The sequence below is a fragment of the Amblyraja radiata genome, chromosome 39, assembly GCF_010909765.2.
Source record: "Amblyraja radiata isolate CabotCenter1 chromosome 39, sAmbRad1.1.pri, whole genome shotgun sequence".
Taxonomy (NCBI): domain Eukaryota; kingdom Metazoa; phylum Chordata; class Chondrichthyes; order Rajiformes; family Rajidae; genus Amblyraja; species Amblyraja radiata.
In genome coordinates this window covers 3,904,192-3,929,024 of record NC_045994.1, presented here as the reverse complement: position 1 = coordinate 3,929,024, position 24,833 = coordinate 3,904,192, and the positions used below count along the sequence as shown (strand labels likewise).

The 24,833-nt window shown below is 43.5% G+C and overlaps 2 protein-coding genes across 2 annotated transcripts in view; both read right to left on the bottom strand.

Moving 5' to 3' along the window:
* The window catches only part of LOC116967301 (scavenger receptor cysteine-rich type 1 protein M130-like), a 108,291-nt gene extending 91,820 nt beyond the window's left edge, over window positions 1-16,471 (bottom strand). The window contains exon 1 of the mRNA XM_033013800.1: window positions 16,215-16,471. Within this exon, the coding sequence (XP_032869691.1) occupies window positions 16,215-16,422 (208 nt within the window). The 5' untranslated portion in view covers window positions 16,423-16,471. The remainder of the gene's footprint in view (window positions 1-16,214) is intronic.
* A 3,320-nt stretch (window positions 16,472-19,791) lies between these two features.
* On the bottom strand, window positions 19,792-24,759 carry LOC116967300 (deleted in malignant brain tumors 1 protein-like). The gene is made up of 4 exons (XM_033013799.1): window positions 24,723-24,759; window positions 23,625-23,849; window positions 21,920-22,234; window positions 19,792-20,201 (listed from the first exon to the last, which is right to left on the bottom strand). Exons 1-4 carry the CDS (start codon window positions 24,757-24,759, stop codon window positions 19,792-19,794), a joined length of 987 nt encoding a protein of 328 aa, XP_032869690.1.
* Window positions 24,760-24,833: the final 74 nt, after the last annotated feature.

Below are 24,833 nucleotides of genomic sequence, written 5' to 3'. Positions count from 1 at the left end.
TTCAACCCTTCCGGAGCAATTGTTGCTGCCGCCATCAACCCGCAGTTGTAGATCTAAGTGAAGTTAAATTAAATATTCAGTTAAAAATACGTGAGTGCTGAAGTAACTCAACGGGTCAGACAGCATCTCTGCATGACGTGTGCAGTGACGTTTCGGATCGGGACCCATCTTCAGACTAATTCTAGTAAGAGGGAGGGGAAGAGGCTGTAACAGAGTTGAAGGCGGGTCTAATCTAGGCAAGTGATAGGTGGAAGGTACACAAAAGGCTGGAGAAACTCAGCGGGTACAGCAGCATCTATGGAGCGAAGGAAATAGGCAACGTTTCGGGCCGAAACCCTTCTTCAGTGATAGGTGGATTCAGGTGTGGGAGGTGTTCATTGACAGATGGGTGCACAAAGGTTAGATATGAAAAGAGGACAAAAGGCTGTAATATAAGGAATGACGAGGATGAAATATGAAATGGGGGGGGGGGGGGGGGGGGGGTATGTGGGTGGTATATTTCATGTCGAAGGTGCAAAGAATGAGGAGTTTGGGGAATGATGCCAGTGCACGTTTGGAAGAAGGACTATTCACAGTACTTGAATCAAAAGGCTGACATAGCTGGGATCCATGCAAGGACCCATGGCTACTCGTTTAACGAGAAGGTCGTGAGAGAAGTCTAAAGAGAAGTTGTTGAGGGTTCTCAGATATTTAGTTGATCACTCATTCATCAAACATCCGGGGTTGACGTCACGCTGACGGTGTAAGTAGTAGAATGACTCGCCTGGTAAACGGCGAGATTTTGATTCATTTCCTCCGTCGCAGCCTTTCCCGCGGGTTGTCTCCGGCATTTCAGCATCTGTTGAGAACAGTGAAATGTTGACGGATTTACGCGCGTGTTTAATCTGCCATCGTATGCTGACTTTCCTGTGTTACCTTTACATGAAACGCCTGCATCCTCCCTGTGGTTACAGTTGTGTTGCCCCCACGGGTCAAACTGGCACTGCCAAAGGGCTGACTCGTGCGAGCTACATTTCATCTCATCGATCCATATGGGCCCTGAACCTTGTCCATATTTCCTGGCGTAATATTCAATATATGCGAGGGGTCCACATTCTAATTGTTTACAGATCACTTCCGCCTCCACTCCATAGAGCTTCCCGGAGCACACTGTTCCCCATGTCCCGTTGTACCACACTTCCACTCTCCCTTCACACCGCCGGCCTCCGTTCACCAGCCGCATCTCTTTGTGTTCTGTGAAGAGAACAGGAGACACACAGGTCATCATAATATATCCATCCCGCAGATAGCAACAAAGAGGCATGAGAAAGATCTGATTCAACAAAAACAGATGTCGCTGGAAAAACTCAACAGGGGCTGTTAATTGGGAACAGATTGGGTGAAGAGGAAATCGCAAGGTCAGCTGTTTTATCAAGTCACTGAAAGTGGGGGGCAGGGAGATACTTGTGTGAAGTGGTGCAATCTTCCTTCAGTTCTGGTTGAAAATGCGACAGATCTGAACCTGAAAGAAAATACTCAATGTACTTAACCTTCGATTGTGTAACATCGAAATGAAAATTGACAATCACGATCCCTAAAGCAAGAGTATAAAATAAAGAGGGAATATCTCCCGTTCACAGATATCAGCTCAGGAACAGACATTTCCGCCCACAATGCTTTTGCCGAAAATGCCGAAACAATATCATCTCGTCGGTCTGTTTCGGGAAATGTGGACAAATGCCGTTAAAGGAGAGAGAGTCTCGGCCCGGTTTAAATGACCGGTTAGGGAGAAAGTGCGTAGGTGGTCAGAGGCCAGCGGCGGGAGTGGGTGGAGGAGCGGCGGTACGCACGCAACTCGCAGGTCGGAGCAGAATATTCCCTGCTGTTACAAAATGACAGGCGAGAGTGGGTCTAGTGGTATGGAGGCCAGTGGAGGATAGGATAATGAAGGAAATGTTGAGAAGGAGTGGGAAACCGTGGGAACACGGGGTAGCCCCAGGAAGAGCAGCCGTAAAAGAAGGAAAATCAATATTGGTGGATGGGAGAGTGAAGACAAGGAACCAGAAAAGGAAGTGGTGAGGTTTGAAGGAGAAGGAGGAGTAAAGAAGATAGATCCATTGAAGCTGACAAAAATAATCAGAGCCCAGGTTGGGGAAGTAAAGTATGCAAGAGTGCTGGAAGATGGAAACATGCTAATAGGGTGCAACAGTGAGGCTCAAGTTGAAAAGGCAATGCAAATGAACAAGATAGACAAAATCAAAATAATCAAAGTAGTGAGAGTGGGAGAACGGAGGAGGGCAGGGTGTAAAGGGGTTATCTATGGAATCCCTCTCAAAGTCAATATGAGTGAACTGGTTCAGGAACTCAGAAAGAGATGTGAATTAATTATGAATGCCAAAAGAATGACCAAAGGAGCAAAGAAAGAGGAAACTGAGTCAGTCCTGCTTGAATTCAAGACAGAATCCCTTCCAAAAATGGTCAATTTTGGATTCATGCGATATAGTGTAAGAGAGTACATACCCAAACCAATGAGGTGCTTCAAATGTCAGAAATTTGGGCATATAGCTAAAATGTGCAAGCGGGCGAGGAAATGCGCAAGGTGTAGTGGGGACCATGAATATGGTCAGTGTGGAGAGGGGGTCAAACCAACGTGCTGTAATTGTGGAGGAGAGCATAGTGTGGCTTACTGGGGATGTGAGATGATGAAACGTGAAGCTGAAGTACAAAACATAAGAGTGAAGGAAAAGGTCTCCTATGCAGAGGCAGCAAAAAAGGCTGACCCTACAAAACAGATGAATGAAAGAAGGATCAGGAGGGAGCAAGATATGGGCATAATGGAAACAATAAAAGAAAAAGAAAAGAGTATATGGAAATAAAATAAAAACCTGGTTATATTTATAGCAGGAGTAATAAATGCGACAGCAGAAGTAAAATCCAAAACAGAAAGGATCCAAATCATTGTAAAGGCAGTCCACCACTTGGGCATGGCAGGATTGAAGTGGGAGGAAATACATGATGGTCTCAGTATCCAGGCGAGCCAAGAGTCAACATGTGTGGGTTAATAATATTAATGTTAATCCTACAATGGAATGCAAGAAGCTTGTTAGCCAATGGGCAAGACTTTAAACAATTCATAGACAGTAGGAAGGAAAAACCAGATGTCGTATGTATCCAGGAAACCTGGTTGAAACCAAGTTTAGATTTTGTTCTATATGATTATGTTACAGTGAGATGTGATAGGGGAAATGGGGGAGGAGGGGGTTGTGCCACTTTCATTAAAAAAGGGATACCATACAAGGTATTAGGAATTGGGCAGGAACAGGAATATGTGGTAATAGAAGTGTGGTCTGAGAGGAGGAAAATAGTGGTAATAGATTACTATAATCGATGTAAGCGATTAGAGGTCAATAAGTTACAGGAAGTAGAAGGCCAGAGCAAATCTAATATTATTTGGTGTGGGGACTTTAACGCACATAATACATTATGGGGCAGTGGAAAGTCAGATAATAATGGACAGGTAATTGAGGAATTATTAAATGATGGTAATCTAGTATGTCTAAATGATGGAAAGAAGACCAGGGTAGATGTTAGGACAAGGAAGGAGTCTGTGTTGGACCTTACACTTGTTTCTAATAGGATTGCTGCTAAATGTAACTGGGAAGTATATGAAAAGGGTACCATAGGAAGTGATCATCATCCTGTGCTATGCAAAATAAATATTACTTTAACTATGAGTAAAGAAAACAGAAGTGGACGATGGGTGTTTGGAAAGGCTAATTGGGAGAAATTTAAGGAGGAAAGTGATAGATATGTAAAATCGATACAAGAAGAGACAGATATAGAAAACTTTGAGAATAAATTGTCAGAAGGTATCAAAGGAGCAGCATTAGTTTCCATACCTAAAAGTAAAGGAAGATCAAAAAGGAAAGCTGTGCCGTGGTGGGACAATAAGTGTAAAGAGGCGGTGGTGAATAGAAACAGAGCATTCAGATTATTAAAAAGAACTCATAACTACCAACACATGATTAATTACAAACAGGCTCAGGCAATTGTAAGGAGGACTATAAGACAAACAAAAAGAGCATATTGGAGGCAGTATTGTGATTCAATTGGAAGCACAACACAGGTAGGGGAGATATGGGGGATGATTAAAAAAATGGAAGGTGATAAAAGGGAGTGGAGTTATCCTAGCTTAACAAATGGAGATCAAACTGTAGTCTCAAATAAAGACAAAGCAGAACTAATGGTTAACACTTTTAGTAGGGTTCACAGCTCCCACAACTTATCAGATGAAGGAAGAAGTGGTAGGGAAAGGACAAGAGAGGAAAATGTTGAGGCCTTACAAAGGAAAGGTATCACAGAGGACAAGTACAATATTCCATTTAATTTGGGGGAGCTAAAGAGAGCTCTGGCCAAGTGTAAGAACTCAGCCCCAGGGAAGGATGATATTTGTTACATAATGATAAAGCATCTAAGTGAGAAGGGACTCCAAAAGATACTTGCACTATATAACAAGGTGTGGGAAGAAGGGCGAATACCGGAGAGGTGGAAGGAAGCAATCATTGTGCCTATTAGGAAACCAGGGAAAGATGCAAGTAATCCAGTAAATTATAGACCTATAGCTTTAACAGCACACATGTGTAAACTGATGGAAAGAATGGTAAATGAAAGATTAAGGCATCTAATGGAAGAAAACGGTATAGTGGCTAATTATCAGAGTGGCTTTAGAAAAGGGAGAGGTACTAATGATCCAGTTCTGTGCTTGGAATATGATATAAGGAAAGCACCAGTTAAAAAAGAATCTGTAGTTACCGTATTTTTTGATGTAGAGAAGGCTTATGATATGTTGTGGAGAGAAGGTCTTCTAATAAAGCTGCATTTAATGGGAGTAGGGGGAAATATTTTTAACTGGATAATGGATTTTCTTAACGGTAGAAGTATCCAAGTTAAAATAGGGTCAGACATCTCTAGTAAATGTGTAGTCGAGAATGGAACTCCCCAGGGAAGTGCGATAAGCCCGATCCTATTCTCAATCATGATCAATGATATATTTGCAAACATTCAACCAGAGATGGGGCGATCGCTCTTTGCAGATGATGGCAGCCTACGGAGAAAGGGGAAGAATATAGATGTTATCGTGGAAAAAATGCAGCAAGGGATAGCCCAGGTGGAAGAGTGGGGAGTGAAATGGGGTTTTAAATTCTCTATAGAGAAGACAAAGACAATGGTTTTCACAAGGAAGAAAATTAAAGAGGATGTCCAGTTAAAACTATACGGCAACAATTTGGAAAGAGTAAAAGATTTCCGTTTCCTGGGAGTCCATTTTGACTCCAGATTAACATGGAGGGTCCACATTACAAAAATAATTGGAAAATGCAAAAAAGCCATCAACGTAATGAGATGCTTAGCAGGTTTAGAGTGGGGAGCAGATATATTATCTCTTAGATCCAGACTAGAGTATGGCAGTATAGCTTATGGATCAGCATCTAAGTCAGTGTTGTCCGAGTTGGACACAGTCCAAGCGGAAGCTCTAAGAATCTGCATAGGAGGTGTGCGGACGTCACCTGTATGTGCACTACAGGTGGAAACTGGGGAGATGCCGTTGAGACTGCGCCGCAGACAACAAATGGCTAATTACTGGCTAAGCCTTAAGGGTCATGGAGAGAACCACCCAACAAAACAGGTAGTACAGGAGTGCTGGGAGAGAGGGGTGGCTCAGTCTGGAAGCTTCGGCTGGGTTGGAGGAGGTGTGGCAAGGGACATGGAAGTAGAGGACAAAGAGTTCTGCAGTGCAGTATTGTGGCCATCTGTCCCAATATGGTTACTAAACATCCCAAAAGTTGATCTGGAGATATGGGAGGCAAAAAGGAGGGGGGAAAAATTCGGACCTAAAAACAGAATACCATAACCATATATATAATAGATACAGGGAACACCTCTTAATTTTCACAGATGGATCAAAGGACCCAGTAGCTGAAACAACAGGGGCAGCTGTGGTAGTGCAAGGGATGAATGTTGAGATTTGCAAAAGAACAAATAACTATTTAGCAGTATATACAGTGGAACTGTACGCTATTTTGATGGCAGTTCGGTGGATAGAACAGGTGCAACCATGCAAAGTATTAATATGTAGCGACTCATTGTCTGCAATCCAGAGTATTGGGTCTGGTGCATCCCATAGGCGGCATGACCTAGTGTATGAAATTCTACTACTATTAAGCCAAGTAACAAGGAAGGGCAGTGACGTGACTTTGTTGTGGGTCCCAGCACACATTGGTGTGCTAGGAAATTTAAAAGTGGATAAATTAGCAAAAGAGGCCGTTAAAAAAGAGAACATAGAGGTAAACCTACAATTATCCAAATCTGAAGGAAGACACATTTTGTGGAAGAAAATATATCAGGAATGGCAACAATACTGGGAACAGGAGACAAAGGGGAGACACCTCTATTCGCTACAAAACAGAGTGGGCATTACAGCAAGAAGAGGGGGGAACAGGAGAGAACGGGTAGTATTAGCAAGATTGAGGATAGGACACACCCACCTGAATAACACATTAAAAATGTTGGGAAAACACCCTACTGGGATGTGTGAGGAATGCCATCAGCCGGAAACAGTTCAGCATGCTCTAGTTGCATGTAGAAGATATGAAACAGAAAGAAGAGTTTTGATCAGTGAAATGAAGAAAATTGGAATGACAGATATATCAGAAAAGAACATTCTAGAGTATGGAGGGGAAGGAAAAGGAGTAAAGGTGTTGTTTAATTTCTTGAGGGCCTCTGGCCTTATAAAAAGGATATAACGTAAAGACATGAGGACTGTGGAGTGAAGCCAGAAGGTGGCAGCAATGCAACATTGTGGATGCCGGCTGCCGTAAAACTCCAAAGAAGAAGAGGAAGAAAATGCCGTTAAACCGGACAACAGCTGAGGGCGAAATGAGCAGAGCTACACGTGGGGAGAGTTTGGTGTTGGTAAGTAGAAGAAAACCTAAGCAGAGAAAGGACTTTATTCCATCAATGCATTAGGCATGCAGGTGCAGCAGGCAGTGAAGAAAGCGAATGGTACGTTAGCTTTCATAGCAAAAGGATTTGAGTATAGGAGCAGGGAGGTTCTACTGCAGTTGTACAGGGTCTTGGTGAGACCACACCTGGAGTATTGCGTATAGTTTTGGTCTCCAAATCTGAGGAAGGACATTATTGCCATAGAGGGAGTGCAGAGAAGGTTCACCAGACTGATTCCTGGGATGTCAGGACTGTTTTATGAAGATAGACTGGATAGACTTGGTGTATACTCTCTAGAATTTAGGAGATTGAGAGGGGATCTTATAGAAACTTACAAAATTCTTAAGGGGTTGGACAGGCTAGATGCAGGAAGATTGTTCCCGATGTTGGGGAAGTCCAGGACAAGGGGTCACAGCTTAAGGATGAGGGGGTAATCCTTTAAAACCGAGATGAGAAGAACATTTTTCCCACAGAGAGTGGTGAATCTCTGGAACTCTCAGCCACAGAGGATAGTCGAGGCCAGTTCATTGGCTATATTTAAGAGGGAGTTGGGATGTGGCCCTTGTGGCTAAGGGGATCAGAGGGTATGGAGAGAAGGCAGGTACGGGATACTGAGTTGGATGATCAGCCATGATCATATTGAATGGCGGTGCAGGCTCGAAGGGCCGAATGGCCTACTCCTGCACCTAATTTCTATGTTTCTATCAATGAGATTCAATGCTCGCATTGTTTACGATAAACCATGGAATACATCTCTGGAATGCAGGTTCCCACTATAAGTTGCAGAGAATCAGCAGACCGAACGTATCCTTACCAGAACACTTCACTGTCACATCTTCCTTATGACTGCAATCGTGCCGACCCCACGGTGCGGAGGGACAGTTCCAGAGGTATGATTCGTTACCCGAGCATCTTACTTCATCCAACCAAATTTGGCCTTTACTTCGTCCACAGAATCCTGGAATTTTATCTTCCACAGCATATCCGCAACCTAGCTGCCCGCAGACCATGTTAGCGTCGTCTAGATCCCAGGAGTCATCACAAACTGTGCCCCAAGACCCATTGTAATAAATCTCCACTCGTCCAGCACATGTACTTCCACCCCCAGACAGCCGTAATTGGAGATGGTCTGTTGAAGGGAGTTAATCACACAATTGCAATGTACACCCATCACCCCACGTTCGGCCGCGCCTTCTATGCTATCCCTCGGAAAGGTACCCTGTGTTGTTCCACACCACATTGAAGTGTTTCTTGTCCAGACTTCTCTCACACACGGCCCCTCACACTCACCATCGCCTGCTCCCTGGACCTGGTGGTCTCTTCTGCCGACTGGAAATGGAGAGGGCCCATAGTATACGTGGACAATCTCTATACGTGGAAAACCTCCCACTTTACACCCAGGTCCTTGGCGGAGAGTGGTGCAAAAGTCCTGTTATGTATTTTGCTTTAGTAGATAATAGACAATAGGTGCCGGAGTGGGCCATTCGGCCCTTCGAGCCAGCACCGCCATTCACTGTGATCATGGCTAATCATCCACATTTAGTACCCTGTTTCTGCCTTCTCCCCATATCCCCTGACTCCGCTATCTTTAAGAGCTCTATCTCACTTGCTTGGCAGTCTCCTGGGAGCTAACTCTTCAGCGGCGCAGATGGTAATGTTGTGGTCTCACACTACCTGAGACTCCGGTTCGATCCTGACCTCAGGTGCTGTCTGTGGGGAGATTACACGTTTGCACACGTGACCACGTGGGTTACATCCAGATCGAAAGGTGCGTTTGCAGGTTAAATTTCCCCCAGTGTCAAGGAAGTTTATGAGACCGTGGGATAATATAGAACCAATGGGTAATCAGGCTTCGGGGTGGACTCGATGGGCCGAAGGGCCTGTCTCCATGCTGTATCTGTACACGATACTATGACTTTCTCCTGGCTAACATATAAATAAATGTGTGTGTGCTAATGTGTGCTTACGAATGTGCCTGTGTGTGTGATAATGTTGGTGTGTGTGTGATAATGTTGGTGTGTGTGTGATAGTGTGTGTGTGTGTGTGTGTGTGTGTGTGTGTGTGTGTGCGTGTGTGCGTGTGTGTGTGTATGTGTGTGTGTGTGTGATAGTGTTGGTGTATGAGTGTGTGTTTGTGTGTGTGATAGTGTTGGTGTGTTGGCGTGTGGGTGTGTGTGCCTGTGTGTATGTGCATACACCTAGACTATTGTTCAGGTATTATTCTCCAACATAGTTTTAAAGGGATCTCAAGTGTGTAATATATATATTTATATACAGATGTGTATTGTATTGTATTCAATTTATTGTCATTGTCTCAATTAGAGACAACGAAATGAATTTTCCTTACAGTCAGTATCATAAAAATAAATAAATAATAAATAATAAAACATATTAAAAAAATAAAATAGAAGTTAACAAAAAGCACAAACACAGAAAGTCCACGACACAACATAACACAATGGCACCAAGGTGAGGAAGGCACCATAGTCCAGCCAGCTTCCCCTCCGATCTTCCCAGATGTTCATCCGTGGTCGGGGCCTTCCGAGCACCCGCAGTCGCCGCACCGAGCGGCCCGATGTTCAGGCCCTCACGCCGGGCTGGTGGAACGCCGATGCTGATCCCCGACGGTGAACATCCTCCTCCTCAGCGGCCCGGACCTCCAGATCAGCCGCCTCCCGCAGCCGGAGTCCGCAGCTCCCGAGCCGGGCGGAGTCGCAGGACCCCGCGCTGTCCATCAGCGCCGCCCGCGTTGGGAGCCCGCAAACCGCAGCTCCATGATGTCGGTGCCGCAGGCCCAGCACTCCGGGCTCCAGACGGCGACCCCCGTTATGGCATCGCCAGCCCCGCGGTGTTTCAGCGCTGTCCCGCCGCTGCTGGAGCTCTGGTCGATCCCGGCAGGAAAGGCCGCGCCAATCTAGGTAGACCGCTGGGGGGGGCGGGGGGGGGGGGGAGGGGGGCGAGGACACGACTCGAATAATAGTCGCGTCCTCTCCAGGAAGCGACTGAAGGACGGTATCCCCCGCACAGTGCCCTCTTCCCCCACATAAAGACATTAAAAATATCATAAAAAACACACATCAACATAACTAAAACATTTTTTAAAAAATTTAAAAAGATACCCGGCTGAAGGTGGAGGCTGCTGGCACCAGCGCCACCGGAAGTACAATACCGGTGTAATATAAATATTTATCGATAATCGATTTAAGGAATTCTCTGGAATTCTCTGCCACATAAGGTAGTTCAGGCCAGTTCATTAGCTATATTTAAGAGGGAGTTAGTGTGGCCCTTGTGGCTAAAGGGATCAGGGGGTATGGAGAGAAGGCAGGTACAGGATACTGAGTTGGATGATCAGCCATGATCATATTGAATGGCGGTGCAGGCTCGATGGGCCCCAATGGCCTACTCCTGCACCTATTTTCTATGTTTCTAATTTGATAAATTAAGAAATGTTATTTCGACCTTTGATTAGATTGACCAGAACGGATAAATAAAGCTTCTTCATTTTCCGTGCCTTCCCAATTGACAAGTCGAAAACCCAGATGACAGAAGCGCCAATACAACTCGAAAGTCACTAACAATCATTACAATGTCTAATTTGAGTATTTATGCCAATATTCACCTGAGCACAGGACTCCAACACCGATGCTGTCGCTGGATGTCTGATTCAGCGTAAATGTGCTGCAATTTCGGAGCTGCGACTCGTTTCCTTCACAGTGAACGTTGTTCACCCACACGGGCAGCTCACTCTCTCCGTTCCTTGAGGAGTTGTAGGCGAATATGGCGGAGCCACAGCCCAACTCTCTGCAGACCACGTTGGAATCATTGATGTTCCAGGCGCTATCCTGCACTCTCCCCCATCTACCATTGTGGTAAACCTCCACTCGGCCGTCGCAGCGGCTGCCCCCATTGATCAATCTCAGAGACCAAATTTCATCTATAATACAAAACATGGTGGCTTAACCATTAATGTGAAGCCAAAATATTCCACAACTTCTCAACATTTAACTGGTCAGCTATTAGTTTTAAGGATTATTTTCTGCATCAATTGTCCACATGTCCTAATCTGAGGAAAGACATTCTTGACATAGAGGAAGTTCAGAGAAGGTCCACCAGACTGATTCCTGGGATATCAGGACTTTCATATGAAGAAAGACTGAATAGACTCGGCTTGTACTCGCCAGAATTTAGAAGATTGAGGGGGGATCATCTAGAAACTTACAAAATTCTTAAGGGGCTGGACAGGCTAGATGCAGGAAGATTGTTCCCGATGTTGGGGAAGTCCAGAACAATAGTCACAGTTTAAGGATAAGGGGGAAATCTTTTAGGACCGAGATGAGAAAAACATTTTTCACACAGAGAGTGGTGAATCTCTGGAATTCTCTGCCACAGAATGTAGTTGAGGCCAGATCATGGGCTATATTTAAGAGGGAGTTAGATGTGGCCCTTGTGGCTAAAGGGATCAGGGGGTATGGAGAGAAGGCAGGTACATGATACTGAGTTGGATGATCAGCCATGATCATATTGAATGGCGGTGCAGGCTCGAAGGGCCGAATGGCCTATTCCTGCACCTATTTTCTATGTTTCTATGTCACATTGGCAGAAAAACTGCATAGAAACATTCTGTCTACGTCTACATAAAACAATGCAGAGAAACCTATGGGCCTCACCAAGAGAAATGGGCCCAATAACAAGGAATAAACTGGCTATTGAATAAATGATAACCACTCATGCATTGATCTAAACCGAATGCAATAGGCATGCTGAGACCAGTCCAGCGCCCGTTCCTCGTGTAGGCGGGGTCTTTTGAAGTCTCGCTTTATCTTTGTTCTCTTTTGGTAAATAAATGCATTCCTGGAACCATTCCAATATCAGGAAAAAAATGATTTTTCCATTTTTCATTCCATATTGCAGATGCTGGTTTAAACCCGAAGATAGAGACACAAAGCTGGAGTAACTCAGTGGGTCAGATCGCATCTCTGGTGAAAAGGAATAGATGAATGAAGAAGGGTCTCGACCAGAAACGTCACCTATTCATTTTCTGACGCTGTCTGACCTGCTGAGTTACTCCTGCTTTTAGGGTCAAGCTCTTGAAAGAATCACTAAGCCACTTCAAATTTCATATCGCATTCTTCCTACAGCCTCTATCTCAGATCTCTGCAGCAGATGTAACTAATTTATATCTGTGTATTGTAGCAGTGAACCGAGAATTAGAACCCGACTGTACAAATCGCCATCATTCTCTCTCCTTAATGAACAGTTCTTATCCTTTGTACTATCCTTACTATGTTTACTAGATACAATCTCTCAGTTACTATCCATAGAAACTATTTTATAAACTGCAGAATTCTGCACTGCATACTCAAATTCAGTCTATCGATGTATGACAAAGTTGTATAACAATTGGCCCCAGTATCCTATCAGTGGGGGAAGGGAAAGACGGCACCTGAAGAAAATAGACAATAGATCCAGCAGTAGGCCATTCGGCCCATCGAGCCAGCACCGCCAAACAATGTGATCATGGCTGATCATCCCCAATCAGTACCCCGTTCCTGCCTTCTCCCCATATCCCCTGACTCCGCTATCTTTAACAGCTCTATCTAGCTCTCTCTTGAAAGTATCCTTCTGAAAAGAAAAGAAAGATGGTCGTCAGGAAACAGCAGATGTTTTCAATGGTTAAAAGAGTCACCGTGTAAACATCTCTACCACTGGGCAACTCTGTTTTTCAGTTCAAGGATATTTGGTGACTAACCTGAGCAGATGAGACCGACGTCGTTTCCGTGTGAACAACTCGTCTGATCCCTGGGTAGGACTGGACAATCAACTAATCGCGGCTCGTTCCCCCGACAGTGGTAGTTCTCCTTCCACACAGGGCCGGATCCTCGGCCAAAGTGAGTAACTCCGGGAGTTGCGGCCACTGCACCACAATGTAGTTGTTCACAGACCACGCCGGCATCAAGCAAGCTAAAGTACTGATCACAAACTGTCCCCCACTCGTCTCCGTGTAGAACCTCCACCCGGCCAGAGCATCTATCCTTCCCACCCACCAGTCGTGGTCGATATTTCCCTGTTTTTATGGGACAAAATGACAGTTAAATACACAATAAGAATAGAGAAAAATATTGAAAGTTAGAAATTGTTTGTTTATTTTTCTCATTTTCTAAACGGTCACCTTCAAAGTGTGTGCGCGCGTGGTGATATTTCAATACACACAGTGAATGGTTACGGTCTTCAACTCGGCACGTCGGGACCGTCAGTTTCACGTTATTTAGTTTAAAGTCCTTACCAAATAATTTCAGATCTCATCTGTAATACTTGCGGCTTTGGAGAGTTCACCAGAATAAAGTGTGCACCCGACCTAATTGACGGTCTCGAATAGTGCAGCCTACATTTTTCAACACAGTACTACATATATACCATATTTTTTGTCCACTCGCTTTTCCGTATGTTTTAGAAGGAACTGCAGATGCTGGTTGATGTGTTGTCCAATGCAAGTGAAAGACACTGAGCCGATCAGGCAGCATCACTGGACAACATGGATATGTGACGTTTCGGGTCGGGACCCTTCTTTAGCTTGAAGAGCCCAGGCCTGAGACGTCACCTATCCATTTCCACCAGAGATGCTGCCTGACCCACTGAAGTACTCCAGCATTTTGTGTATTTTACTGTAAACCAGCATCTGCAGTTCCTTCTGCCAACACCTTGCGTCATGGCATTAGCAATATTGAATACGTTACGCTGAACAGCACCAGCTACCACCCACACCCCCCCCCCCCCCACAACCCACTGCACCCATTAATATAGTTTGTGAATAAATGGCGTTGCCTTGGCACCCTCCCGACATAACCAGCCAATCTGTCTGGACCCATTCATCCCCCCCCCCCTCTGTCAAGAGTGTTTTGTTGTCATATGTCCCAGATAGAACCATGAAATTCTTAATTGCTGCAGCACAACAGAATATGTAAACGTGTTAACTGTCTCTTTGATGCAGATCGGTGTGTGATCTTCCAGAAACATAAGAACACATTTTCTGAAAATTCCTCTTTTTCTGCCGTGAGAAATACACTTACAAATAGCTTCAGTGGATTAGTCAAACACGACTTCACTTTGAGCAATTCAACCCGACGTTACTTATTATTTTCAGTGCTTCAGATGGCCCATGTTATTGTGAACTCCATCATTCGTCCAAGGCCGGAACAGATCGGCTGTTCATGTTTTCTCTATCCTTCCTCTTTTCAAAGAGTGAATACCGAAGTCAAGTCAAGTCAATAAGTTTATTCGTCACATACACATACGAGATGTGCAGTGAAATGAAAAGTGGCAATGCTCGCGGACTTTGTGCAAAAAGACAAACAAACAAACAACCAAACAAACTATAAACACAATCACATATTCTTTTACATATTAAATATTGTGGGCATTAAATACTGTGGGCTGCAATCTGCAAGACCCATTGCAGAAACTATACGTTGTTGGATATTGTAGCGAGCGTGCCCTTTGCTTCAATTATAGTATGATGTGGATCTTTGGATCCATAGAATTTTCAGATATTCAGGCTCACTGTCCTCCCTGGTATAATGTTGTCACTAATATATTTTATATTACTTGCTCGTTTTGTGTGGGCGTTTGGTTTTATAGCATTTAAACAAGTTTACATTTATTAGCTAAGATGGAATCAACATTTTATAAAATTATTCGGCGAAATAATTTCCGTATTCCACTGTTTAAATTCTCCCCACGTGTGGATAAGTTGCAGTCTTTTCTTCTCTCATTGTTGTCCCTTTTCATATCTGTCCTTTGCCGAATTCGAATTTCTCCTTGTCACCGCTTATTCTGGAAACGTTAACCCATCCCATCAAATTTCCATTTTGCACGGATTACATTTCCCCCGTATATGTCGGCAAATAGTTGATATTTCCCCTTGCTAATATTTTCCTTTGCTGAATTCTACAATATTCAAATTCATCATGCATATTGTTGTCATTGAAAAAATATCAGATACAACCCCTCGTTTCCCCACCCCCCGCCACCTCTCCGGACTATTATATTTGTTCATTTTTCCTGTAGTCTAAGATCTATATTCGTTTCCCGTTGTGTGTTGGGCGAGGTCGAGGACAGATGAAACCAGATGTTTGGATGAAATCCATTATGACATTGTATATTTCTACATTACAGCAATGGATTTACTACGATCCATTTCCCATTCGTTTACTTTGCTCCTAACTCATGTTGGGTTCGCATCCCCATAACACACATAACTTTGTTATGGAGAAAAATAAAGTATTCTTGTTCCCCATCCTCTCCTCCTGCCAATGCTCAGGATCTCATTTGTTCAAGAGCCGTCACCGTCTCCACTTCATTGATTTATTCAGTTGGGCATTTTGTCTCCACACTGTTATCAAGTGCTGCTTCATCTTGGCGTGATACGGTCTCTGATTACACATGGATGTTCTTCACTCTCAGTGATCAGGATGTTATTTCCTTGTACATTATTGTAAATGCTGATGGGAAGTAATCGTTCACTGCGCTATTTTCTAATGCACTGCTTGGTTCCCCATTTATAATAGGATCATATGACAACAAAATCATTCCTAACAAAAAATGTAAATCATGGGATAAATTTACTTTTAAACGTCATGCATTCTTCTGCCGTCTCTTTTTATATGTCTTACTGGCAGTTGTATCATCTTATATAACAACCCCCCCCCCCCCCCACCACCCCAGTGCCAGGATCCTTGCTTGTATTATCATTATCATTATCATCCTTTTATTGTCATCATGCAAAGCAAAATTGTACTTTTCTATGTGTAATCATTTACATCTAAAACCGTCCATAGTTTTTCTTCCTGCAGTGAGCTGTCTTTCCACTCAAAATGCTCAAAGGTTTCAGTGAAGAAGTACATTTGTTTATAAACAAATATAATTAATAGAGTAATTTTTGATTAGGATTAATTGGACAATCGCTGTTGCATCGCATGGATATCACCATCTAAAGATACTGTTAATTTCCTCCTTCTGAACTCCACATTGTAAACCATCAATAATGTTGGACTATTGGAAATTATTCAAATTATTTTAGCCGGTTAATATGTTTGCCAATATCACATCAAAGTCGTGTATTGGTCAATTATATTCCAGCATTTTATAACCCTTTGATAAAAGTAAATGGCGAGATCTCATCCCTATCTTCCAAGTATAATGAGTCCTTATTAATAATTAGTTTCCAAAGCTGGCACTCACCAGAACAGATCACACTGACATCGCTCGTGTGGTTGCAATGAAGAGTTCCTAAAGAACGCGGACATTCCCATAGGCTTGTCTCATTACCCTTACATTCAAATACATCGTTCCGTACAATGCCAGTTCCCTTTCCAAAATAAGCCCCTCTCGGAACAGACACGGCGACTCCACAATGAAGCTGACTGCACACCACATTGGCATCATCCATATCCCAGGCCCGGTCACACACGGTTCCCCAGGTTTCACCATACTGCACTTCCAGTCTTCCAGAGCACTGATCATCTTTGGATACCAATCTTGGCCCTCTGTGATCTGAGAAAAAAAATAAAAGATAGTCATGAAAGCCACAATTATGAAGACAATTTACAAAAACATCCCTGAAAGTTCAGCACAAATCTGACGTTGAAATCAGTCCCTTACTAATGATATCCGTGTTCCCCTTCTCCTCCTTCCTCTATCACGATGCGCTAACATGCTGAGTACTATATTCTGCTCTCTGTAACTTCCTCTTTACATTATATATTGTATTTGATTATAAATATGCGTTGTGTATCTGATCTGTTTGCATAGCATGCAAAACAAAGCTTTTCACTTCACCTCAGTAACGTCACAAAGATAAACATAAACCTAATCCTACAAGTCGAATATAATTATTATTTATGGAACATTCCGTCCTGCAGAACTTGACAAACTCCACAGGCAAGACTGTGCTAACTGACCCAGTGTATCTGTCTGCTCCTGTTCCATTAAACGAATTCTAAGTACAAACTGTGGAAAAAAGAACCATATACCATTCGGCCCACGTCTGCTTCACCGTTAAATCGTGGCTGGTCTAGCTTCCCCTCTCAACCTCTTTCTCCTCATAACCCCTGACAATTTTATTAAACAAGAATCTTTCAATTCCCGCCTTACAATTATAAGACAATTACAATTACATTTATCCATTGACTTGGCCTCCACAGCCGTCTGTGGCAATGAATTCTGCAGATTTATCATTAAAAAATCTCCAGACTGGTGTGTGGAAAAGTAAGTTTTCTATCATTATGCTATTGAGATGTATATTTTAGCAAATAATAAAATGTCCTGACAGCTTCAACACCCAGTCCCTTTCAAAGATATTGTCAATTTGCTGAGGTTGATTATGTCCAATTAACAGCTAACAATTATGCCATTCCTTGGCTTGCATCTGAGTAAAATGTAATTCAATACCTACGCATGGTTTGCGATTAATTTAATGATAAATTTAGCTTCAGAAACGTTTTATTTTTGCATGTAAACCCCACTTGAGATCCATGGGCGATTTAATAAATTTAGAGCCAGATTTATCACTTCTGAAACTTTTTACATACCAAAGGAATCAAGAAAAAACACAAATAATGCCTCACTCTTGATGAAATGCAGTGAGCAAACACGATAATTCCCAATATTTTCAATCTTGATATCTGCGCGGCCAATGTTCGCCAACCACTTTATCTGTTGTTGTCCCTTCAACTCTTGCTTCTCTCTACCATAATTTCTCCTCACTTTTGGAATTCTGAAGTAGGATAAATGTCTCTCACGGTTACCCCGATTTCAACAATTATTTACAGCCCAAAAATTGCCAATTTCGGCGGTTTTTAACAGGTAAGAGCGTGCGCGTATTGTGTGTTAACAGTGGATGCCGAGGCTGCCTTGTCCTCCACATGGATGGAGCTGCTCCGTGCATCACGCCGTTTGACCCGATGACCTGACGTGCAACCCCCCTATTGCTCTCTTGCCACCAGTCCCCGACAGTTGCTGCTTCACCAACTCAGTTCCTCCAGCCGCTTGTTTCTTGGCCCCGTCATTGTACCGGGTGAGAGTATTTAATGCTCCCGGTTGTGTTTGTTTAATTAAAACCAGAATGTGAGATCCAGAAGCGAAAGTTGATTCCAATTGGGCAGGAATAAAACGGACAGACACTGGATTTAATTTGACACCACTCGCCGCAGGCGGTCAGTCCGAGTCATTTACATCCAGGGCATCCCGGAAATCACCAAACTGCGGAGCAAAGAGAGAAAAAGCTGATGTTTACCTTCGCAGATAACGCCGGCATCCCGGGAGTGAGGAGCGTCATGGTTCCCCCATAGCGGTGATTTACACTCCCGCAGAGCGGCCTCCCTCCCGCTGCATTCAACATTAAACGTCACAATGGGTCCGGACCCCGGTCCAAAGTGAGCTCCGCCCGGGGCTCCCGTGGCGGCGCCGCAGCCCAGCTCCCGACACACCACCGCCGCGTCCTGCAGGTCCCAGCCGCCATCATACACAGTTCCCCGGTTCCCCTTGTATTGAACCTCCACTCTCCCGGCGCATGGACTGCCCCCGTTCACCAGTCTCAACTTCACGCTTTCTGAAAACAAAAATCAGAAAATAGAAGAACAAACGTTGCCGCCGGTTTGAGCCGCGGGTCAGTCGGCGCCCCGCCTCCTCTCCGGACTATTATATTTGTTCATTTTTTCTGTTCTATATCCGTTTCCCGGTGTGTGTTGGGCGAGGTCGAGGACAGATGAAACCAGATGTTTGGATGAAATCCATTATGACATTGTATATTTCTACATTACAGCAATGGATTTACTACGATCCATTTCCCATTCGTTTACTTTGCTCATGACTCCTGTTGGGTTCGCATCCCCATAACACACATAACTTTGTTATGGAGAAAAATAAAGTATTCTTGTTCCCCATCCTCTCCTCCTGCCAATGCTCAGGATCTCATTTGTTCAAGAGCCGTCACCGTCTCCACTTCATTGATTTATTCAGTTGGGCATTTTGTCTCCACACTTATCAAGTGCTGCTTCATCTTGGCGTGATACGGTCTCTGATTACACATGGATGTTCTTCACTCTCAGTGATCAGGATGTTATTTCCTTGTACATTATTGTAAATGCTAATGGGAAGTAATCGTTCACTTCGCTATTTTCTAATGCACTGCTTGGTTCCCCATTTATAATAGGATCATATGCCCACAAAATCATGCCTAACAAAAAATGTAAATCATGGGATAAATTTACTTTTAAACGTCAGCATTCTTCTGCCGTCTATTTTTATATGTCTTACTGGCAGTTGTATCATCTTATATAACAACACCCCCCCCCCCCCCCCCCCCCCCCCCACCACCACCACCACCACCCCAGTGCCAGGATCCTTGCTTGTATTATCATTATCATTATCATCCTTTTATTATCATCATGCAAAGCAAAATTGTACTTTTCTATGTGTAATCATTTACCTCTAAACCCGTCCATGGTTTTTCTTCCTGCAGTGAGCTGTCTTTCCACTCAAAATGTTCAAAGGTTTCAGTGAAGAAGTACATTTGTTTATAAACAAATATAATTATTTTACTCTAGAGTAATTTTTGATTAGGATTCATTGGACAATCGCTGTTGCATCGCATGGATATCACCATCTAAAGATACTGTTAATTTCCTCCTTCTGAACTCCACATCGTAAACCATCAATAATGTTGGACTATAGGAAATTATTCAAATTATTTTAGCCGGTTAATACATTTGCCAATATCACATCAAAGACGTGTATTGGTCAATTATATTCCAGCATTTTATAACCCTTTGATAAAAGTAAATGGCGAGATCTCATCCCTATCTTCCAAGTATAATGAGTCCTTATTAATAATTAGTTTCCAAAGCTGGCACTCACCAGAACAGATCACACTGACATCGCTCGTGTGGTTGCAATGAAGAGTTCCTAAAGAACGCGGACATTCCCATAGGCTTGTCTCATTGCCCTTACATTCAAATACATCGTTCCGTACAAGGCCAGTTCCCTTTCCAAAATAAGCCCCTCTCGGAACAGACACGGCTTCTCCACAATGAAGCTGACTGCACACCACATTGGCATCATCCATATCCCAGGCCAGGTCACACACGGTTCCCCAGGTTTCACCATACTGCACTTCCAGTCTTCCCGAGCACTGATCATCTTTGGATACCAATCTTGGCTCTCTGTGATCTGAGAAAAAAAATAAAAGATAGTCATGAAAGCCACAATTATGAAGACAATTTACAAAAACATCCCTGAAAGTTCAGCACAAATCTGACTTTGAAATCAGACCCTTAATAATGATATCTGTGCACCCCTTCTCCTCCTTCCTCTATCACGATGCGCTAACATGCTGAGTACTATATTCTGCTCTCTGTAACTTCCTCTTTACACTAAATATTGTATTTGATTATAAATATGCGTTGTGTATCTGATCTGTTTGCATAGCATGCAAAACAAAGCTTTTTACTTCGCCTCAGTAACGTCACAATGATAAACCTAAACCTAATCCTACAAGTCGAATATAATTATTATTTATGGAACATTCCGTCCTGCAGAACTTGACAAACTCCACAGGCAAGACTGCTAACTGACCCAGTGTATCTGTCTGCTCCTGTTCCATTCTAAGTACAAACTGTGGAAAAAAGAACCATATACCATTCGGCCCACGTCTGCTTCACCGTTAAATCGTGGCTGGTCTAGCTTCCCCTCTCAACCTCTTTCTCCTCATAACCCCTGACAACTTTATTAAACAAGAATCTTTCAATTCCCGCCTTACAATTATAAGACAATTACAATTACATTTATCCATTGACTTGGCCTCCACAGCCGTCTGTGGCAATGAATTCTGCAGATTTATCATTAAAAAATCTCCAGACTGGTGTGTGGAAAAGTAAGTTTTCTATCATTATGCTATTGAGATGTATATTTTAGCAAATAATAAAATGTCCCGACAGCTTCAACACCCAGTCCCTTTCAAAGATATTGTCAATTTGCTGAGGTTGATATGTCCAATTAACAGCTAACAATTATGCCATTCCTTGGCTTGCATCTGAGTAAAATGTAATTCAATACCTACGCATGGTTTGCGATTAATTTAATGATAAATTTAGCTTCAGAAACGTTTTATTTTTGCATGTAAACCCCACTTGAGATCCATGGGCGATTTAAAAAATTTACAGCCAGATTTATCACTTTTGAAACTTTTTACATACCAAAGGAATCAAGAAAAAACACAAATAATGCCTCACTGTTGATGAAATGCAGTGAGCAAACACGATAATTCCCAATATTTTCAATCTTGATATCTACACGGCCAATGTTCGCCAACCACTTTATCTGTTGTTGTCCCTTCAGCTCTAGCTTCACTCTACCATCATTTCTCCTCACTTTTGGAATTCTGAAGTAGGATAAATGCCTCTCACGGTTACCCCGATTTCCACAATTATTTACAGCCCAAAAATTGCCAATTTCGGCGGTTTTTAACAGGTAAGATAGTGCGCGTATTGTGTGTTAACAGTGGATGCCGAGGCTGCCATGGATGGAGCTGCTCCGTGCATCACGCCGTTTGACCCGATGACCTGACGTGCAACCCCCCTATTCCTCTCTTGCCACCAGTCCCCGACAGTTGCTGCTTCGCCAACTCAGTTCCTCCAGCCGCGTGTTTCTTGGCCCAGTCATTGTACCGGGTGAGAGTATTTAATTTTCCCGGTTGTGTTTGTTTAATTAAAACCAGAATGTGAGATCCAGAAGCGAAAGTTGATTCCAATTGGACAGGAATAAAACGGACAGACACTGGATTTAATTTGACACCACTCGCCGCGGGCGGTCAGTCCGGGTCATTTACATCCAGGGCATCCCGGAAATCACCAAACTGCGGAGCAAAGAGAGAAAAAGCTGATGTTTACCTTCGCAGATAACGCCGGCATCCCGGGAGTGTAGAGCGGCATAGTTCCCCCATGACGGTGATCTACACTCCCGCAGAGCGGCCTCGCTCCCGCTGCATTCAACATTATACGTCACAACGGGTCCGGACCCCGGTCCAAAGTGAGCTCCGCCCGGGGCTCCCGTGGCGGCGCCGCAGCCCAGCTCCCGACACACCACCGCCGCGTCCTGCAGGTCCCAACCGCCATCATACACAGTCCCCCAGTTCCCCTTGTTGATAACCTCCACTCTCCCGGTGCATGGACTGCCCCCGTTCGCCAGCCTCAACTTCACGCTTTCTGAAAACAAAAATCAGAAAATAGAAGAACAAACGTTGCCGCCGGTTTGAGCCGCGGGTCAGTCGGCGCCCCGCCACCTCTCCGGACTATTATATTTGTTCATTTTTTCTGTTCTATATCCGTTTCCCGTTGTGTGTTGGGCGAGGTCGAGGACAGATGAAACCAGATGTTTGGATGAAATCCATTATGACATTGTATATTTCTACATTACAGCAATGGATTTACTACGATCCATTTCCCATTCGTTTACTTTGCTCCTGACTCCTGTTGGGTTCGCATCCCCATAACACACATAACTTTGTTATGGAGAAAAATAAAGTATTCTTGTTCCCCATCCTCTCCTCCTGCCAATGCTCAGGATCTCATTTGTTCAAGAACCGTCACCGTCTCCACTTCATTGATTTATTCAGTTGGGCATTTTGTCTCCACACTGTTATCAAGTGCTGCTTCATCTTGGCGTGATACGGTCTCTGATTACACATGGATGTTCTTCACTCTCAGTGATCAGGATGTTATTTCCTTGTACATTATTGTAAATGCTAATGGGAAGTAATCGTTCACTGCGTTATTTTCTAATGCACTGCTTGGTTCCCCATTTATAATAGGATCATATGCCCACAAAATCATTCCGAACAAAAAATGTAAATCATGGGATAAATTTACTTTTAAACGTCATGCATTCTTCTGCCGTCTCTTTTTATATGTCTAACTGGCAGTTGTATCATCTTATATAACAACCCCCCCCCCCCCCACCCCCCCCCCCCCCCACCACCACCCCAGTGCCAGGATCCTTGCTTGTATTATCATTATCATTATCATCCTTTTATTGTCATCATGCAAAGCAAAATTGTACTTTTCTATGTGTAATCATTTACATCTAAAACCGTCCATAGTTTTTCTTCCTGCAGTGAGCTGTCTTTCCACTCAAAATGCTCAAAGGTTTCAGTGAAGAAGTACATTTGTTTATAAACAAATGTAATTATTTTACTCTAGAGTAATTTTTGATTAGAATTCATTGGACAATCGCTGTTGCATCGCATGGATATCACCATCTAAAGATACTGTTAATTTCCTCCTTCTGAACTCCACATTGTAAACCATCAATAATGTTGGACTATAGGAAATTATTCAAATTATTTTAGCCGGTTAATACGTTTGCCAATATCACATCAAAGTCGTGTATTGATCAATTATATTCCAGCATTTTATAACCCTTTGATAAAAGTAAATGGCGAGATCTCATCCCTATCTTCCAAGTATAATGAGTCCTTATTAATAATTAGTTTCCAAAGCTGGCACTCACCAGAACAGATCACACTGACATCGCTCGTGTGGTTGCAATGAAGAGTTCCTAAAGAACGCGGACATTCCCATAGGCTTGTCTCATTACCCTTACATTCAAATACATCGTTCCGTACAAGGCCAGTTCCCTTTCCAAAATAAGCCCCTCTCGGAACAGACACGGCGACTCCACATTGAAGCTGACTGCACACCACATTGGCATCATCCATATCCCAGGCCCGGTCACACACGGTTCCCCAGGTTTCACCATACTGCACTTCCAGTCTTCCCGAGCACTGATCATCTTTGGATACCAATCTTGGCTCTGTGTGATCTGAGAAAAAAAATAAAAGATAGTCATGAAAGCCACAATTATGAAGACAATTTACAAAAACATCCCTGAAAGTTCAGCACAAATCTGACGTTGAAATCAGTCCCTTACTAATGATATCCGTGCTCCCCTTCTCCTCCTTCCTCTATCACGATGCGCTAACATGCTGAGTACTATATTCTGCTCTCTGTAACTTCCTCTTTACACTATATATTGTATTTGATTATAAATATGCGTTGTGTATCTGATCTGTTTGCATAGCATGCAAAACAAAGCTTTTCACTTCACCTCAGTAACGTCACAAAGATAAACATAACCCTAATCCTACAAGTCGAATATAATTATTATTTATGGAACATTCCGTCCTGCAGAACTTGACAAACTCCACAGACAAGACTGTGCTAACTGACCCAGTGTATCTGTCTGCTCCTGTTCCATTAAACGAATTCTAAGTACAAACTGTGGAAAAAAGAACCATATACCATTCGGCCGACGTCTGCTTCACCGTTAAATCGTGGCTGGTCTAGCTTCCCCTCTCAACCTCTTTCTCCTCATAACCCCTGACAACTTTATTAAACAAGAATCTTTCAATTCCCGCCTTACAATTATAAGACAATTACAATTAAATTCACCCATTGACTTGGCCTCCACAGCCGATTTCCACAATTATTTACAGCCCAAAAATTGCCAATTTCGGCGGTTTTTAACAGGTAAGAACGTGCGCGTATTGTGTGTTAACAGTGGATGCCGAGGCTGCCTTGTCCTCCACATGGATGGAGCTGCTCCGAGCATCACGCCGTTTGACCCGATGACCTGACGTGCAAGCCCCCTATTCCTCTCTTGCGACCAGTCCCCGACAGTTGCTGCTTCACCAACTCAGTTCCTCCAGCCGCTTGTTTCTTGGCCCCGTCATTGTACCGGGTGAGAGTATTTAATGCTCCCGGTTGTGTTTGTTTAATTAAAACCAGAATGTGAGATCCAGAAGCG

What these genes read in the sequence shown, in the direction of transcription:
- LOC116967300 (XM_033013799.1), bottom strand. Translation starts at nt 24,759, where the DNA reads ATGACGGGGCCAAGAAACAAGCGGCTGGAGGAACTGA. An exon ending in CGATGTATTTGAATGTAAGG is followed by an intron (nt 22,235 to 23,624) that starts GTAATGAGACAA and finishes TTTTGTTTTCAG; the next exon opens with AAAGCGTGAAGTTGAGGCTG. An exon ending in TGCCGGCGTTATCTGCGAAG is followed by an intron (nt 20,202 to 21,919) that starts GTAAACATCAGC and finishes TTTTTTTCTCAG; the next exon opens with ATCACAGAGAGCCAAGATTG.